The sequence below is a fragment of the Panthera tigris genome, chromosome A3 (genome assembly GCF_018350195.1).
Source record: "Panthera tigris isolate Pti1 chromosome A3, P.tigris_Pti1_mat1.1, whole genome shotgun sequence".
Taxonomy (NCBI): Eukaryota; Metazoa; Chordata; class Mammalia; order Carnivora; family Felidae; genus Panthera; species Panthera tigris.
The window spans coordinates 106,713,891-106,734,148 of NC_056662.1; the positions used below are offsets into that span (position 1 = coordinate 106,713,891).

Consider the following 20,258-nt stretch of genomic DNA (forward strand, 5'->3'; position numbering starts at 1 on the left):
GCTACTCCAGTCGACTCTATGGTGCTCTATTTATGCAAATCAAAAAAACGTGGGATTACACATAGGATGGGTTGGGACTGCAAGATGCAGAAAGAGAAGTCAAATGTTTTTAGGTAATATAAGCAAGAGCATTGCAACATGACATTCAGCTTAATGTAGCTGAACTACATTAAGCTACATTCATTCAACTTCATGAAGTTGCCTTGATAAGGCATGTTAGACCATCAAGTCCAGAAGATGGTGGCAGGGCCCTTCTAATGCCCATCGGCACTTTGCCACACTTGGTCTTATGGGTGATTTCTTTAGTGGAATTGTACAACTGTAGTTTATGACTATAAGGCAGGAAGATGGAAATTAATACCCCAAATGCATAAATTCAATGACAAAGAGGATAGACATTTGGCAGGTTTTGCAAAATAAATTTGATTTCACTGATAACATCAAATTCAGTTCTGAAATGAAGAGTTCATGTATCATCATGGCTTACATCTCTTGTGCTCTCTCTAATAATTTTTAACTTTTGGAGATTGAGGAATGATCAGATATCTTAATATAGTCAGGACAGGCTGATTTTATTATATATTTACACACTCTCTCACTCTCTCTCTCTGTCTCTCTCTCTAAGTAAATGGGTCACTTCCAGAAAACAATTCTAGAAGTTAGACAGGAACTGTTCACTGTATACATGTAGTTGGACTTCATCACATTGTTGGTAGTTTTGTAAATACCTAACTACTCTTTAAAAATGATTTAAAAAATAAAAAATAAATAAAAATAAAAATAATTATTGTTTTAGTCATTTACAGATGTTCATCTGGACTTAGTATTTCAGTCTTTGAGAACACAGCTGAAATAGAAAAGGCCCTGTTATGAACCCCAATTCCTCAGTAATGAGAAATTAGATATGAGCATCATTCAGGGATATTCTTTAGCTGAGGAGCAGAAAGCCGGTTATGGGGCTCCAAAGGACCAGACGCAATCATTTGATCTCATTTCCACAATGTTAACCCCAGAAAGTAAGACTAAAGCATTTAGCATTAGGAACTAGGATTTTCAGAAAATTAAAAGCAACTTCTACCTTTGTTTAATACTAGGAAAGAACACTGAAGCTCGTTGTCATACATAGGTCTAAATGAAACTTGATGGCTTTGATCAATAACTAGAAGAAAAAAAAAGATTATAAACAAAATTTGTTCCAGAAGATCTAGAAAACTCCACTCAAACTAAATAACGTCCATGACATTAAAACTGTGTCTATGTAAATTCCTTGTTTCAAAAACTTCAGTAAGAAATGTTCTTGGCCAATGTTACTGAAAAAAATTTTTTTTCACGGACAAACAAGTGTTTAGGGGGCTCTGAGTAAGTTGCAATATAGGAAGTGATTAAGCCCTTATTAATTAGAAGGTAACATTAGATTTCTTTTCACAGTCATCAGGCTTATGGGAAATTGACATTTGCATAATATTTGTATTTGTCCTACTGTCTGTCAGTCACTCTCAACCAGAGGACCCTAAGACTAGAAGTGCTAATGGATGGATTACAGGAAGAATTCTTAACTAAATGCCTCGGTGTATTGCTAGAGTTGGAAATAGTATAAATGGTATATTTTGTAAGAGTTGAAATTCAACTTTGGAGGGATGAAAATAACTATAACATCATGGTTCCCCATCCCCCACCTTCCAAAACAGCTTATTGGGAGGCCTCAGCTTTCTTCTTCAGAAAGACAAATAAAACATGAACACCTTCCCCTTGAGATCTAGGTGGAAAATCTGACTAACTTGAATAAGAGTCTGATTCTAGGACATTGGGTGGGGTAACATAAAAGTGTTTGATTTTATTTTGTGATGGTCTTATACATTTATTACTTTAATAAAACTTTATGATAAAAATATTATGTTTGGAAATACAGTAAAACAGAATGAAGGTAAAAAAATTAAAAAATGACCCATAAGCCAGTCACTCACAGATAACCTCTGTTGATATTTTGATGTGATTTACCTATTTGTTCTAAAGGATTGATTTCCGGGGCACAGCTCAGACAATCCTACGATTAAGGCATTTACTAAGTAAATATTTATTTTCTTATTATTGTGATCTGTGTTCTTCTGCTTTTCCTCCTTATGATGATGATAAACCTATTAGTCCTGAGTGCTACATGTTGCCTAAAATCATTCCATGGCCTTGGGCAGGGGAGCTATGCATTGGGTGACCTCTATATAATCTCACAGACCTACCCCACACCCATTCTGGAAGAACAAAGTCACAGTACGGAAGGTTCTCTGGAAGTACAGAAGTTTGTCGAAGTGCAGCTCGTTAACCTTGCTTTCCTCTTCTCTTTGTTCCTTCTCTTCTCTTTCCCTTGTTCGTCAATTTCTACTCTTCTCTGTTTCAGCAAAACAATATCAGTCAAGGTAATTGATGATGAGGAGTATGAGAAAAACAAGACCTTCTTCCTTGAGATTGGAGAGCCCCGCCTGGTGGAGATGAGTGAGAAGAAAGGTGGGGGAGCTGCTCCAGGGCTGAGCCCAACAGCTTCTTGCTGGCCTGTGCCACCCCTGGATGCCTGCACTCTTCAGACGTGACTCACAACACACACATTCCTCCACCTATGTAACAGGGCATAGATCTCACCCCCGGGGGCCACAGCGGTCCCAACCTGTAGCTCCGTCAGCCAATTCTGGCCACTCTGCACGCTGCAGGGCTGAGAAACGAATGTTCAGTGCAGTCGATCAGGCCTCCATTTCTGGGAAAGATGGTGCTAATGTTTGCCAGGCCAAAATGAAGCCAACTTTCTGATCTCTCTTCCTAAGTTGGGGTACTTCCTGACAGCTAAGTGAAGCAGGAAGAAATGGTATAAGTGGTAAATTGGAAGAAAACGTCACCGGGGCCAGCTGGGAGTAGCCGTGATGCCCTTTTACATACTTCTGGAGGTCCATGTGTTGCCAGTTCAACCTTCATAACATCACAGTAACATGCAGCTTGGTGAACACCTAGCATGAGCGTGTGACGCCAACCATTTGTTTTGCCTTTGTCTTGTGTTCCCACAGGAAGATCATTACCATTAGAATATTTGACCGTGAGGAATATGAGAAAGAGTGCAGTTTCTCCCTTGTGCTTGAGGAACCAAAATGGATAAGAAGAGGAATGACAGGTGTGAGAGTATACAAAGACATACCAGCGAGAAATTGTACTCTTCTCTCTCCGTGTCTCCTACTCTCACACTTAACTCTCTCCTCTTCCTCGGCTCCAAGTACTATCCTTTATTTCCTTGGAAGCTTTAGCAATTTCATCCCCTTCCCTCATTCACAAGTGCACCAAGAAATGCCCCCTCTCTTCAGGAAACGCCCACTAACCTGGATTGAAACGCAGACTTAAGAAATACCGTAAGAGATTTCTGTAAATCAGAAGTGATGATCTAAAAGCATGATTTCTGTGTTCAGTTATTCACTATTCAGGGATTGTTCTAAAATGTGCTTCTGACTACCAAATCTCCCCTTGAACATTAGTCATAAAAACTTAGTGATAATGCATATTAGTAATGACTAATAAGTTATGACTTATAACTAATGCCATTAGTCTAATGGCAACTAATAGGAACTTTTGAGATAATTCAGTAATTAGGCTGCTTTTGACAACCCAGTTTTCAAAAAAATAGATATTTAATAAGAGCAAAGACCCTTAAAGAATACTGTTGTACACATCGTAGCATCCATTTGGCCTAAGATTTTTCATTTCATCAAATATGACATTTCCAAGGGACAAGAGGTAGACACGAATTTAGGCCTTGCTTAAGGCCTAGCCAGCCTTATGCTCCAAAATGTTTTGATCCTTATAGAATTGACAGTTTTCTAATATATATAGTAAAAAGGAAAAATAAATAGCAGTATCCTTAAAGCTAGATTTTTTTTTTAGTTGATTTGTACTTACATATTTTTAGAAAATATTTGAACAAAGAAGCCAATTTCTTTGTGCTCTTTGATTTTATATCTATTTCCACGGCCTAGTTTTCATAAGGAAGGACAGGAACTTTATACCACCCTTAAAGATAATATTTTGTTCTGAATTATTACAAGGGCTTCATATAATTATCCTCTACTAGTGGCCATTTTAAAGGGATTACGTAAAATGAGCATTCTACACATTAATAGCTCTTACTCACTGCATACAAACATGCATGCAGTAGCATAGGAGATGATTAGACCACTTGGTAAGAAATTTATACTTTTACATGTAAGAAAAAAAAATCAAATATAGTCTATTCCTATATAGACTCAACATTTGGGGGAATTTGATCTCACATTTGTAAGAACTCACAGACTTCAGAGTCCATCAGAAAAAAAAAAAAGTGTATGTCCTGACTTAATCATGTCCCAAAGGAATATTTTGGGGACTCATTTTAATGCGGTCTATTTAATATGCTCCATAGGCAGTAGGCAGAAGGAAAAGACACTTTAGAAAACTGAGCTGATTTCTTACAAAGATGGGATCAAAAATGCCTCATTAACATACGGGAAAAAAGCACTTAACTTCTAAATGTATTCCTCCAAAACACTGTCTTTTATCTAAAGGAAGAGCATCTTAGATACAGCTCTTTCAATTGCCATTTTAGTAAAATATGCCCTCATGTGAAAGCAAATTAAAATTCCTTGATAGCACTATCTGGTTTCGCACCCTTCCAAGTGGATTCTTGTCACTATAAGTGAAATTACTGACTTGTTTTAGAAAGTATCCTCTAATGCCACTACCATTAGCAGGAAAACAGGGCTGAAAACAATTGTAGCATTCTCCTCCACAACTCCCGAAGTAATTGGTATATGTTTAGCTAGGTAGCTTTCACCAAAATGAAGCGCCACTGTATAGTCTGGGTTTAAAGCACATAACCTGGAAGATAAATCACGGATGTCCCACCCCACCCCACCTCCACCTGCCTTGTCGGTTTCCATGAAGTTACAAGTCCACAAGAAGTAGTGTGATCGTGCACTTATAATATGCAGAAGTCATAGATAAGGACACACACATAAGTACTAATTCCTGGGACTCAAGTTTTGAAGGTTTAAAAAACATAAGCATCTCTTGATGGCCAGTGAATACCAAATAAGTAGAACCTCCAGAGAGGGCTTTACCTTGTGCCAAAGTCTCCGTCAGGCAGGGCAGCCAAAATAGAATTTCCTGAGATGTTCTATCTATTGTCGTTGAACGACAGGTATCATACCTGAGATCCTGGATGATTTAAGGCTCCCGTATGTTGAGTTCAGTAACTCTCTGGCAATATGTAATGAGGAAGACTCAGTCAAATAAAGTTAAGATTAACTCTGTAAAATATTTCTACTGTGTGTGGTAAACTGGATACGTATAGTATATGTAAACATATACAGTAGAAATGTTTTATGAAGTCCCCAGGTGAACTGTACACATATATAATCAACCACACACATTTGCAAAAATTAGCGTTGGGATTGTTTATTTGAAAATATTCCCAATGCCACATTTCCTTGGGGTGCACCCATGTTAGCAGTGGCCCCCTACCACTGAATCAAATCTGCCTGGATTTCTTTCTGCTGATATTCCTCTTACTTTCATTATTCATCTGGTCTCTTACTCTGTGTTTGTCTTTGTCTGTTTCTTTCACAGCCCTGTTACTGAATGAGCTTGGTAAGCATTTCATTTCTTGCATTTCCTTTCCATTTTTCTAAGTTATTTTCCATGAATGTCAGGTGATACAGTACCTTTCTGACTCTTCTTTTATTTCTGTTGATTTACTAGCCATATTGTTGTGTAGGACCGCTGGCCTCATTTTTGTGTAGTTCAGTTTATATTCCATTTTTAGTTCAGTGCAGTCTTTTTAAAAACCAGCGGTTGCTTAGGTATGCACAAGAATTAAATTTGTGCACTAAGCCCCGTAATCTTAAAAGAATGAGTAGCGATTAAATCATGTGCAGATGTTTTCAGTTTTTTCTTAACTGTGAATATAATTTGGCAAGTTTCTGTATCTTAGATGGGTGGTCAGGCAGCCAATGTCACTGGTATTTGTTATTTAGATTGTAAGTTAAATAAATTGTAACATTTGTTCTTTTTTCTTTTTTAGGTGGCTTCACAATAACAGGTATGAATTTTTAAAGCTAATGACGTCAATTTTTTTTTTTTTTTGCTGTTTTCACCATGTGTTGTTTACATTTTTAAAAATCACTTCTCATTTTTATTTGCTTTTATGAAGGAAAATACCTGTACGGTAAGACAGTTTTGTTTTTTTTTTTTAATGTTCTTCATTTTCCCCCAAATGCCCTTAAAAATCAAACCAAAACCACATTTTAGGTAACCTGCGTTAACATTTAGCCGTGGCACATGGTGTGCTCTTGTTGACTTTACACATTTAATGTTTTACACATTAACAACGTGTGTGTTGTGTTTCTGTATATGCACATTTGTATGGAGAACCTGTAATTGTTCACATTTTGATACTGGTCGATTTATAAATGTTCACGTAGCACTGATGATGTGCTGTGTACCCCTGCCAGATGCTCCAGAGTGCCAGAATAAATAAGACAATTGCTGGCCTTAAGGAAACAGAGGAATTGACATCTAGGACCGCTCCATGGCCCAAGTTCAGGCCCCTACTAATACATGATGCCCGGTTAGCAGAGGACAGAGCAGTCCTTTCCCCTCACCCCACAGCACCATTCTGAGCCCCTGTTTGGGGACTTCAGTTTGAGCTTTATAATCATGGCCTCTTCGGGTGCATTACAGAGTGTTCTATAAAAACCCAAACTGCGAGTCAAAAAGTTTAAAACTCTCAAATTCATACTGGTGTCCAGCCTGTGTTGATTACATTAAACTATTCCAAACACTCTAAAGCTATTTTCTTGTGTACAGAAGGAAGATGTTTCCTTACGGCACCCTCCCTTTTGACCCTAAGCATTTTCTCACTTTTTCAGAATCATCTATGCAGATTTAGAGAGGGACAGAAATAATAAATGGTAGGTCTGATCTGTGTGAAGGTGCAGGTTGAAGATGTCTCTAAAGGCATCCTAATGGACATGGCATTTTCAATATGTTGTGCAGATACCAACAGTGCATTCTTTTTTTCCTGAAATCAGCTGAACCAAAATATTTAAGAGGGGAAATATTTCCAAAAATTTCCATTTTGCAAATGCTATGGTGGGGGAGTTGGGAATTAATTAAACCACTGTTCATATAAACTCATGATCAGATCGTTCCAATATGATTCTGTCCAAAGTGGAACTTTCTGAATGCGAGCAATTTCACAGGGGGTCTTTGCTCTCCGCTTCTCCTCCCCGGACACGGCATTTAATGATGAAATAATCCATAGACTCTCAGAGACACAGACATTGAAAAGGATAAAAATGCTAAAACAGGGCAAGTCCTCACAGAGGGTTTTTAAAATCTGAACCATGTGAAGCTCCCCCCACCCGCCCCGTCAAGTCTCCCCAGTTGTGCACTGCTGAAGATGCTGGTTTTGAATCCAAGCATGGGAATTTGCATTTAGTTTTAAAACTTTTATCTTATTTTTCTCATCCCATGTTTGAACTCACTGAAGTCTTCTTGGAAATACTCTGCTCCTGGCACCCAATAAGTTGGTTGTCCTTGTGAGATTTGAGGGAGGTGGAAATTGGGCAAGGTAGCCTTCATGGATTCTGAAATAATTAGAAATTAAAAAGTCAACCATTGGAGAAATATTGTAGGGTCTAGCAGCACCTTAAGTCCTGTGCAGCCTGATAATGAGATCTTCACTAGAAAATCACTGGCTACTAGTGCCTTGTTAAAATACATTGATGTATTTAGCTATTTTCCTATTTTCCTGCTCATTGACTATGTCAGGGTTTTGCTTTTCGGGCCTTCCTTTTGTGTCACTTGAAGCACCCTCCCTTTTAAATATCTAGGTAATAACAGGATCCTAGTTTTCTTTCCCCAGAAATTGTTCATATCATGTTCTAGAATATCCGTCCAGCAATGCCCAACATTTCCTGCCTTGGACACATCTTGCGTTCAAGAGAACAGAATCACTTCTTCCAAAGATTTCTATCATTTCATGTACTTACTTCATTAAATCTTTCTTAAGGCTTTAATTTGAACTAGAGATTTTATGTTCTTGCCCCCCTCTTCCCAACACTTGAAATTGATACAGTTAGAACAAGAGAATGTTCCAAAACTCTCTGGGAATCTCCACATTGGCAGGCCCCTCTCACTTTAGATGACCCTTCTTCTCCTGAGCTGGGTCAGAATACCTGGGATCCACACGCTATAAATGCCCTGGGGAAGGTTCTAAAATTTAGGTCTACACAGTGAAAAGCAGCTTTAAGCCTAAAGAACTTTCCTTTGAAGTCACTTTGAGGCTTTGAAGTCAAGGCTTTGAGATGTAAGGGCAGTAGAGAAGAATTAATCTAGCCCTTGGCCTCCGCCGGCAGCTTTTCTGTAGTCTTGTGCAGCTGAGTGTGAAAATCTAAATCTGAAGCAGAATATATGGAAATTGAAAAAAGTCATTTGGTCCACAGCCCAACATATTTCAGAGATTTCATTAGTGGTGGACATTAAGTGCTGGAGGTGATTTTGGAATTTGCAAATCTTTATGTGTTGCTCCTAGACCTTGCCTCATTGAAAGGCCCTTGTTGGGACCTATGATCTCATTCTCCCTTGACCTTTATGGCATAAAACATGATAACCTCCTATACGTTATAGCTCATTAGAGTTTGTAATTTGGTATACCATTTAATCTTCAACCTTACGAAGATATTATTGTTCTCACCTATATGAAGGAAACGAAGGTTGAAAGAGATTAATCAACTGATTAATCAATCTACCCCAAATCACCCATCTGGATTCAGAGCCTGGCCCTCTAATGATGGGTGTTCTAACCCTAGCACCTTCATTTCCTCCCTTTCAACCTCTTCTTTCCTACCTTCATCTTAACCCCTTTGCAATCCAAAGCCCAGCCATGTCTCATAAATGCCATCAGTGTGACTTCCAGTCAAATGAGCAATGAGGGGGGACTCATTGCGTGTGCATCACACTGCTTGTGGTGTGAAACTAGAGCACATTAATTTGGATTGTTTAAAAAAAATTAAGTATTCTGGTTCAGTTTGGAGAAGAGAGAGGCATGTGCGATTCCCTAAACAGGCAGCCATAGAGTTGTATATTAAAAGTCAATATACTTCTCTCAAAGTTGCTCTCCCAGTTAGATGATTCTCATAATACAGTAGACTTAACAAGGTACGTGGCTTTTTAAGAAAGCCAAAGTATGAAAATTCTGACATTGTAACACACTTCAATCACTGCAGTACCTAGGGTAGAGGAACCAACCCCCTTCAATTTTAGCTTCCTTTACAGTTGAGGAAACTGAGTCTCAGAGAAGAGAATGCTTTGCCCAAACTTAGATGGCAAGCATTTTGGCAAAAGTTGGCACCAAGTCGATTTCATCAATTCTCAGATCAGTTCTAGGTAGCTCTTGGTAGAAGTCAACGGCAGGTGGATTTGGCAGTCGATTGAGCCAGAAGTTTAACGAAAACCCTAGGCCCAAATAACCCAAGAGTTACTGTGATGATGGTGTACCCTTGCAAAGCCTGCCAGTGGATAAAACATTCTCCTATTCAGACTGCCCAGGAAATAAATAAGCATGTTCCCAGATGCTATGTCACTAGACCCTCAAACAAACCTATGCTGTGGATGGAGCAGGTACTATTATCCCCATTTACATGCGGGGAAACTGGGAAATAACCTGCTCGAGGTTATTGGCTATGTCATTGGCACCAGTAGGCTTCAAAACCAGGTTACCTGTCATCACACCAAGTGCTTTCCGTTGTTTTGTGAGGCCTCTGGAAGCAGTCACTTGAAGGGCATGGACACTCCACCTCAGACGCTTGCAGGAATCTAGCAGCACCCCCTACTGAGGAGGGTGTGGTTCATTCACATAATCTGGCTTGGCTCCTAGAACACTTACTGCATTTATTTGTTCACTTCTGTGACCTCCGTAGGAGTAACTCAGTCCTCAAACTAACACTGCTTGTGATGTGTGCATCTGGATGTGATGTTTAGCTTACTAATTCCACAAAGCTCTGGTAGCAAACCAGTACATCCACTCTGCTGATTTTCTGCCTGTCCTTTTTGCTAGGCCAGCCTGTCTTCCGGAAAGTTCATGCTAGAGAACATCCGATCCCTTCTACTGTAATCACCTTTGCAGGTACTCATTGCATCATGGTTCTTGACAACCACAGTTTAGTTAGCTTGAAGTTGACTGCCTTCAAGTGTTCTTGAAGTCTTTAGACATGAAACAGTTTGGCCCCTGTCCCCTCTAGGACATTGCTAAAGGATACAGTGGCTTCTCTGCAGCTGGGAGTATGGTGGGTCATCAACAATAACACAAGCATATCCACACAGGACAGGATGCATAGTCAAGGGAGCAAATGGACCTGAAGAGAAGATTGACCCCATGGCCTCTCCCTCTCAAGTTTCAACATATTCCAGATTTCTCACAAGTCTCGCTTCTCAAAATGGGTCTTACATTCCAAGTATAATGAAGTTTCTTTAAAAGCAAGCTGTATTTCTTTCCAGAGCCTGCCTTCCTTGCCTCCAGGCAATGTGATGATAGCCACATACACACTGATGATAATACATCTGTGGGGGGTTCTCTAGAGGGAACATTGCCAAGGTGACCAGAGGACCACGCAGTCATCCCAAATCTGCCGTAAGCATAGAGCCCAGGCATCATCTCCAAGTCTCTGGATGAGGACAGGGATATTCATTCCTCAATCATCGCCATCACTGGCCACTGTGGTAGAAACACTTCCTCCTGCCCCAGTAGGACTTTCCTATTCCTCACATCAGACTTACCCACTCAATAATCATGATACCCAGACTTGACTGGTGGTTTTATCACAGGCTTGGTTTATGTCCTGTCAATACCGATTTTATGGGGTGCCTGGGTGGCTCAGTCAGTTGAGCATCCAACTTCGGCTCAAGTCATAATCTCACAGTTTGTGGACTTGAGCCCTAAATCAGGCTGCCTGCTGTCAGCACGGAGCCTACTTTGGATCCTCTGTCTCCCCCTCTCTCTGCCCCTCTCAGCTTCACCCTCTCTCAACCTCTCTCTAAAAAATAAACCCTAAAAAAATACTGATTTTTACAGTGGGTATGAAATACACATTTGATCTTTAAATTGTGTTGGTTGGTTAAGCCTATGATGTTATGTGATTTACTATCAACTTCTCAATTAAATATGGTGAATTTTAAAAGTATACTTGTATATGTATGCAGAGACAGAGACAGAGAATGAATTCTCTGACAAGCCAAACTAAAACTCCAGTATGTTATCACTGTGCATAAGTAAGGAGGTGAAACTGACTTGGCCAGAGTAAAATGGACTGTGTTTGATCCAGCATTCAAAATGAAAAGGAAACAAATCAAAACAAAAACAAAAACCAACCAAGTGAAAAGGAAACAAATATAATAGACCATCCAAACAAATGATGTTAAACTGTTTCCCCCAACCAATAAAAGATATCTCAAGAGAGGATTTTTTTTTAAAGAGAGGACACTTTCTTTCATTTTGAGAGAGACAGAGACAGTATGAGCAGCATGAGTGTGAGGGGAAAGAGAGAGAGAGAGAGAGAGAGAGAGAGAGAGAGAGAGAGAGAGAGAGAGAGAATGAATCCCAAGCAGGCTCCCCACTGTCAGCACAGAGCCTGATACAGGGCTCGAACTCAGGAAACCGTGAGATCATGACCTGAGCCAAAACTGAGAGTTGGATGCTTAACCGACTGAGCCGTCCAGGTGTCCCCAAAGAGAGGACACTTTTTTTTTAAATTTTTTTAATGTTTATTTATTTTTGAGACAGAGAGAGACAGAGCATGAACAGAGGAGGGGCAGAGAGAGGGAGACACAGAATCTAAAACGGGCTCCAGGCTCTGAGCTGTCAGCACAGAGCCCAACGCGGGGCTCGAACTCACGGACTGTGAGATCATGACCTGAGCTGAAGTCGGACGCTTAACCGACTGAGCCACCCAGGCGCCCCAAGAGAGGACACTTTTTAAAAAAACAGACCAGTATTTGCCAGCATCAAAAATCTGTACCACAGATACTAATTTATCAGTATCGTTGCAGAGCAACACCAGGATTTATCTAGTTGCTTCCTTTCCATCACATACAATTCTCTCTTAAATGTTCATGACATTTATTAAGTGCAAATAGCCCTGACCTTTCCATGGCATTATGCCTTTGTGCTTGGACATCTGTCTGCCTGGAATGCCCCCTTCTATACCACCTTCTAGCCAACCTTACCACCAACTTCACCTGGCAAGCTGCTCTGCAGGTTCCAAGGCCAATTTCAAATATTTCCTCTTTTCTGAAGGCTTCCCTGACTCCCTTAGACAGAGAGCAAGCTGCTTCCCCACCCCGATTTCTCAGCCTCACCTCGCTGCATTCTAAGCTCTCCCATCTCTATACCTCACTTCTCATGTGAACAACAAACAGAATTTTTATATGCATATACAGCAAATGTCAGGAACTAGTTACAGATATAATAGCACCGAACTAAGCATTTCATCCTGATCAGAAGGATGGAAAGATGACTAAAAAGGGAATAAATAACCCTTTTTAATCACTGTAATTCAATTTCATTTACTACCATGTCCATTTGTTTAATGCCATGTTCCAAATAATTTCATTTTGTGAAATGTGGCATTAAACAATGTGACCACATCACCTTTCTTTTGTAATTTCTCCAATTTTCTACATAAAGTGCCTTGAGTCCCATTTAAAGCAACTTATCACTTATAAGTAAACTACGGAAAAGGAAGCCATAATAAATATTCTCTCTGCATGGTTTTGCAATTCAAATAATAATCCTGGCTGTTCTTCTGGAAAAATAAGTTTTATTTGCTATAAGTCTCTAAGACATCCATGTTCAGCCAAGGTTTTGAACAAAGACACTAAAAGAACCCACTGCTACGAAAACTACCAATAACATTATCCTGAGTTCAAGGATCAGAAAGCAAGGAATCAAAATACGATTGACTTGAGCACTGGATAGACTAGACATCACATATCTCAGCTGACCACTTCCTGGACTACGTACACAATTTCAAGGACAAATCTGGAGGACACCAGTTGGAACCCTTTGCCTTCTCTTGGGTCATAACTTCCCAAGCCTGCTATAAAAATCTCTACTCCTTCTGCAGTTAAAATTAATCTCCTTGCCCCTCTCCTTTGTATCTCTTAACATTTAGCACTTTCTGGCCAGTCCAAAATCACTTATTTTTTAGTCTCCGTCTAATTTCCTTGAGGCCACGTAAGGATTGGGGATAGAAAAGCAGATTCTAAAATATTCTTTTAGGAAGACAAACAAGATTGAATACATACTATACTATTGAATACATACTAAAGCATTAATATGCTACATCCTGCTTTTGCCTTGGGTTGGTTTTGACACTTTGTATTTAAAATGCTAGCTAGCAGTATCCCTAGCCCATCTTCTCTGTGCCCTAGCAGTGAGCTGGCCTAGGAACTGGTTCTCTACAAAATTTGCTAGAGCATCAAATGGAACCACCACAGCAGGGCCCTCAGCAGAAGGAAAACTTGTCTTTGGAGGGAATGAGAGGTATGGACTCCTGCAGAAGCTGATGCCTAAATAAACACAAAAGGCAAGAAGACTGGGCTAGAAGTCCCTCCCTTCCTCGTGTTTCCTCATTCAACAGATTCCTACCACAGGCAGTTTGCCTGGAAAGTTCTAGAAGCAAAGGCATCAGGGCAGAGGTCTTTCCATACCTCCCATACAACTCCCTTGGAGATGAGGTACATTTGACTCAAGTAGCCTGTCTCGTTCCAGCATCCTGGGCCTGAAGGATAAGGAGGTAAAGTGATTATAGGAATGGTGTTTGCCATGTGCATGGCCTTTTTCAGTCTGAAATTTATCCTAATGACCTTCACATAGCGAGGAGCCAACTGTGAGCTTCCCCTCATTAGTGGACTCTCAAGTCCATTAACATTTTCTTAACACCTACTAGCCTCTCCTGGAGTGTAAGGAACCTGGTGGTTCTGGAAATAATCATGCTCACATGGTGAGTGGTATTAACTCCCAAAGGCTTCACCTTTGCCCCCCCTGTTTACTTTAAGATGAGCGTGGTCAAGGTCTTCCTAACAAATCTCAACTTTGCACCACAGAGCAGAAGCACTAGGACACAGGCATCGCTGTGAAACACGGAATGGATGGTTTGCTTCTTAACTGGCAACAGGGGCTCTGGCTAAGATCAGAATTTCCCTTCAACCAATTTTTTGGCGCTGGGGCATTTTCTGTTGCCTCTGGAGAGTGGAGAGGAGGAGGCCAGATCCCTCCATCCCTTGTGTCACTCCAGCACTTTTCATTACGGTTCCTTTGGTCACCTGCTAAAGGAAGGTATAAAAACAGCCAGGTGAACCAGCATCACAGGGGACAGCTAGGTGATCCCTCAGCACAGACGGCGTGCAGGCAGAGTCTTTCCCAGTGATATGCCCATACGAGCTGTTTTCCTGATCCGCGCTTTGGCTTGTGCTCAGGTTGTGGGTCATTTACAGTCACCTGCTGTTAACCGTGATGTGATGTGAAGTGATGACATGCCAGCACTTCTCCCCTCCGGCCTTATGATCTCACCCAAGGGACTTCTAGTAGGTCATTAGGGCTTCCTTCCTTCTCAGTTTTCTTGTAGCAGAACCCAGGGATTTCCAAAGAAAATTGAGCACAGGGCTAACTTTCTTGCCCTTCCCTTTCACAGAGGAATGTGATGACAAGCAGCCGTTGACCAGCAAAGAGGAAGAGGAGAGGCGCATTGCAGAAATGGGGCGCCCCATTCTGGGAGAACACACCAAGCTGGAAGTGATCATTGAAGAATCCTATGAATTCAAGGTATGCTCACCGATGCTGCCCACAGGGGAGGCCAGGCCCATCTCGGGACCCAGCCTGTCCAGACTGTCATCAATGTCAGGAACTGGCTCATTAACTGAGAATCTTTTCAGGGCAGAACTAGAATTAGAAAGGTAGGGAACCAAGAGGTCCTGCAAACTGAACAGTATCAGAACCAGGGGCCAGTGGGTGGCATCTGTCACTGCCCAGGGTCAGAGGTGCCCCAACGGGAGGACTTTGTCTGAGGGGAGAGCAAGGAAGAAGCAAAGGTGGATTCCAAGAGATTGTGATGTGTGGAGGAAACCAAGCTCTATTTGAAGAAGCCAGTAAATCCATTAGAAGCGCACCGTTCACACTGCAGACGGTCAGGAGGCTTTTGTTCTGGAGGGGGAATGGGAAGCTCTCCCTATAAAACATCCACCCCATCGACAAGTTCTCATTTATAATTGGTCCTCCTCTTCAGATCCTAGGACATTTTAGCACAGTCAACATACTAAAGGTATATGGTGCCTGTGACCAGAGAGTTTACAACCGAGCAGATAAAATTGAATTCCTGGTCCTCTGGATGATGAAAAGTCATTTTTCAGAAGTTAAGCAGATGAGCCTTACGGTGAGCTTAGAATTTTGAGGCGAAACTCGCTGTCCATTTTAGCTGCTCCCTCTGTCCCTACTCTACCTCCCACCTGTCTCGTTCACACAGCCCTGACAGCTAAGACCCCAGGAGAGCCACACACTAATTCTGGAGTGGGACATGAAAAGGAACCTCGTTCTCTGGTTTTCCAGAAGTACGCACCCACGCTGCAGCTGCATTTTCCCCAATTATTTTTCAAAAGCAGACCCTGCTCCTATTTGGAAAACCAGAATGAGGATCCCAACAGGGACAATCAGGCCAGGACGTTAGAAGCCTCAGTATTTTATCTCGATGTTTCACAGTAGTGGCCTCTTTTCCTTTAGCTGGATCCATTAATTATTTGTTAAAATTAGTTCACAAACGGAGGTGCCTGAGAGGAGACAGGTAGAAGGGAAAATGTCTTTTTGCAATTGAAGTGAAATTTTTTAAAAAATAAAAAATGCAATTAAACGTTCCCCTTCAGGCTGCTGCAAATCTCTGTTTCTTTCACTCATTCCCATGCAAAGGAACAGGGGTAAACACTGGGACCGGTGCTTTCTGGGCAGACCTCAAGTATCGGAGCTCACCTGTTGTTTGATCTAGAACCTGCGGACTGACACACACATACACAGGTTCCCTGTGATCCCAGGGGTGCAGATACCTCAGACTGTCCATTTCCACGGACCAGTCGGTCCAGATGTAGCCAACCTCACTCTTCCTCATGCCCCCTCTTTTCACCTGGAATCAGAGCGCCTGGTGCCACCTGCTATAACGGAGATTCTACTAGTTGGCAGTTCTGGGCAAGTTTGCCCTCCATCCCTCCAGGGCTCTCATGGGGAATAATTGTATGGGACAGCCTGCCTTATGGGACAGGCTTTATGGGACAGCCGGCCTTCCCCTTCCACGCACCCAAGACTAGGAAGAGCAGTCACAGAAACTTTCTGCAGGAAGCATCCCACTGGGTGTGGCAGGGCACGGTCTTCCAGGCGGCAAAGCATTCTTGGGTCCAAAGCTCTCTCTCATAACCACTCCAATGACCTGGACATTTGAAAGCTCCCCAGTCTCTTTACAGAAGTCCACTTGTTCGGGGTTCTTATCTTTCTAGAATAGCTTCCATAGGCTATTTCCTCCCATCTCCTCAAAGTTCACCAGTAGTTACTATTAAAAGGAAAGGGAGGTTGAGGGCATGTTCCTGAAGTGCCCTCAAATATCAGTATGATGTTATTCTTTTAAGAAATTTATTTTTCTAGGTCCATAGCTGTTTTTAAAGAACCTATTCAGAGCTCTTAGAACTATAAGAGAGACTCGAATCTGGGTGGCACCTCACAATGTCCCACTCTGCGTTTGCCTGCTGGGTTCCTGTTTACTATTTTGTGACTAAGGGTTTGGCTTCCTGACACCCACTGCTGATGGTGAGGCTATTACAATAGCCTACAGGCCCAGTGCAGTGAGAGTTCAAATTCATCTTACTTAGTGTCCCCTCTTCCCGTGGATCAAGGAAGGACACGTATACAAATTAAGCCCTCGGAGGAACCAGGCTGTCCCATAGTCCCCCAGAGTCAACATGAACCAAAGTTTACAATCTACCCTGGGTTTTTCATACACATAAATTTTAACTTTCATTTATTTTAAAACTTTGTTCTTTAGAGATGTTTCTTGAGGCAACTCTGTGTGTTTAACTATCACAGCAGTTTATCTCTTGAACTGTTTATCTCCCAGGTGATGGGATTCTCTGCCTTGGCATCAGAACAGAGGGCTCCTTTGGCGAGACCTTCCCCAAGTTTCCTTTACAGTTAGGAAAAATCAAAGTCATTTCTTGTCATATCCTGCACAGAACTGTGAGTTGGCATCAGCCAAGACACTCAGTGTGCTTGATAAAATGGGGTTGAGTCCAGAGAGAAAAGACATGCCTGTCCTGTGCCTGAAGATACTGTGGCCAAGAGCAGTGACGGTTACAGCGGTTATCAGGGGTGCTAGCAGTTCTAGACACAAGGCTAGGGCGGAAAGGTCACCACCCTAAGGAAAACATCTAGCAAGGAACGATGTTGAAAATACAGAGTGGGCCAGTTGGAGGTGGGCCCTTTCATGCTCATTATCATCTCCATGTTCAGATGACTCTCGTTGAACTAACACACTTGACATTCCGACTGAGCTTTGGCCTTCTGTACAGGCTGCTCAGATCACACTTTCTTCACTCCCAGTTGGCTGAGAACTTGCTCTCTCTCTCTCTCCCAAGCCATAGTCAGTTGACGTGCATTGCATTAAACGTGTACAGATGTTGACCTGAGACAAATAATGTGTCTTTTCTGCCTCTTTGCAATTAGTGGGGATTCGAGGATGCTCTGACAGTAAGTGTGGATATGTGTGGTAGACTAGTCCACGCGATAGTCTCTCTGGGCAGGGTACCCTCATGTCCTGGGAGTGACCCTTCTCCCTGTAGTCGCTATGATTGGTGGTAGTGCTTTGGGTGTATCTGCCTGCTTGGTTCTCCTGTGAATGTTTGGCTGTTGTTGTTGTTACCTTAACTGACATTTAGAAAGTTAGAGGGCGCTCGCTGTAGAAAGCCAAGTGCTTAAAAAGAAGTCTAAGAGAGAAAAAAGAAGTCTAAAGAGAAAAGTAACAGGGAAATTTAGTGCAACATCAATTGCAATGTGCCCTAAACCATATGCATTAAACTTCTCTTGTCTCGCCTTTTCTCGTTTGCAACAGAAGTAGCATTAGAGTGGCTTCTCTAACAGCCGCCAGGCTGACAAAATCAGTAGCCACAGAAAAATCCATTTATTGATGATCCTGCAGCAGATTTCTTGGGGCTCTGCTCTCTGGCTGCATTTCATTGATAAACCAAAGCACAATAATACCAGTTTTTAGTTCCATAATCTATCTGCCAATTCCAGCTATTCAGAAACGTGTAATGCTGAGCAGGCCGTATACTAATTCAGTTATAGACAGGATGCCACAGTTGAAGCCAGGAAAGAAGCAAGTTCATGAAGCATTCAAGGAGAAGGGATGGGCTTCTGCAACGTCTGCTCTTCTAAACACTGAGGCCATTCTTCACTGGCCATTAGGCAGTGAAAGAGGCTCGAATTTGCTATGAAGCAATTTCTACTTCCAAATGGTTCCAGCCAAGGGCTATGCTCGTTTGCATAATCATAACAGTGTTTGATGTCAATACTGTTGTTCTGAGCCTAATATCCCCTACCCTTCGTAGAACTCTGGGGTTTCAAAATCACCAAGGTCTTAGATTTCCCAAGGCTTTAACCAACCCAACAGTTATCTTATTCTTTCCAACCCTTCTAGAGTACCGTGGACAAACTTATTAAGAAGACAAACTTAGCCCTTGTGGTTGGGACAAACAGCTGGAGAGAGCAGTTTATCGAAGCCATCACTGTCAGCGCTGGTGAGTACCTTTCTCTGCATGCCGTAAATGACAACGGCCCACACTGAGCTTGCTTTTCCTACTGGGACCACTTGGTCTAGGTCAAAGCACCAACAGCCTTCCAGGGTAAAATTAAAAGAGGAATAAATGTTTTGGTGGCATACCTGCACATTTCAGAGACGGCCTTGGACTTTCTAGATGAAGCACATGTCTTCAAACATGGCATTCTTCTTCATCTACACTGTGTCTTTCTTTCTGGAAATAGACAAGATAAACGTAAAGGCGTTTAAGGCTTTTGTGTCTCTAATTCGCAGACAGCCAATCGCGAGTCTTTGTCCGGAAACTTCCCTGAAGCAGGAGAAGTGGCCAAATGAAGGTCACTAAGGAAGGAGCAAAATGCTAGGTGGGAGAAGGTGACATTAAGACACTTTATCACTACCATCTGTATCGTTTTACACGCTCTTCAACCCTATCTAACAGATCGGCATTTGCACTGGCTCTAGAAGTGCAAAGGAAAATCCTACCAAAATGAAGTTGTTTTCAAACTCAAGGAGTCAGAGACCCGAGGGAATTAAATATAGAAAGAAAGGTCTTTTTCTTGGCTTCTCAAACCGTGTCCACTGTCTGTATGATTGTATAAAGACAGAGGAAAGCCCCTCTCAAAGATGCATGAAAGCAACACCATTGTGGGATTTCCCCCCTTAATCCTTCCGTTCCATCTTGACTGGTTCTTTCTCTTTAGCACTCCCCACAGCTCCATCTTCTACTGTTGCAGCTATTGAACAAGACTAGAATGTTCTAAATAGTGATTCCCACTGAAAAGTATGGAACCAACATCACTGGCCGTTAGGTCGTGACTGCTAACACAACCCCCTCTTTCCAATCTGCCGTAGAATAATCTGACAGATCTCCAAAGTGCTGTGGGAACAGAGGGTGGTAGGATTTTTGTGCCTCTTTGTTATTAATGCTGTTTATAATCACACTTTGGTTTCTTGCAATTGAGTAAATAAAGGAAACTTATGAACCTTAAATAATGGGAAATTGCTTGGAAAGTAGATTTGGAATTTACATGCAAATTCTCCTCGGGGGAGGGGAAAACTCCCTGTGTTAGCCCCTTGGGGCTGCCTTTACCAAGTACCAGAGACTGGGTGTCTTACAAACAAGCTCACAGTTTAAGAGGCTGAGAAGTCCAAGATCAAGGCACTGGCAGATTTGGTGTCTGGTAAGACCTTGCTTCCTGGTTCACAGACAGGAACTTCTGTCTTCTGACTTGTCCTCACATTGAGGAACAGGCAAGAGAGCTCTCTGGGATCTTTTTTATTTTTTATTGTTTTTTAAGTTTACTTATTTATTTTGAGAGAGAGAGAGAGAGAGAGGGAGAGAGAGAG

The 20,258-nt window shown here is 41.8% G+C and overlaps 1 protein-coding gene across 2 annotated transcripts in view; it reads left to right on the forward strand.

The window, feature by feature from the left end:
* Positions 1-20,258, forward strand: part of SLC8A1 (solute carrier family 8 member A1) — a 325,838-nt gene that overhangs the window by 257,980 nt on the left and 47,600 nt on the right. The window contains exons 3-8 of one of the 2 annotated variants that reach the window (XM_042982106.1): positions 2,393-2,499; positions 5,632-5,652; positions 6,086-6,103; positions 10,124-10,192; positions 14,757-14,887; positions 18,792-18,891. In XM_042982106.1, the coding sequence (XP_042838040.1) occupies positions 2,393-2,499; positions 5,632-5,652; positions 6,086-6,103; positions 10,124-10,192; positions 14,757-14,887; positions 18,792-18,891 (446 nt within the window). The remainder of the gene's footprint in view (positions 1-2,392; positions 2,500-5,631; positions 5,653-6,085; positions 6,104-10,123; positions 10,193-14,756; positions 14,888-18,791; positions 18,892-20,258) is intronic. The other variant, XM_015537636.2, reaches the window with a different exon arrangement.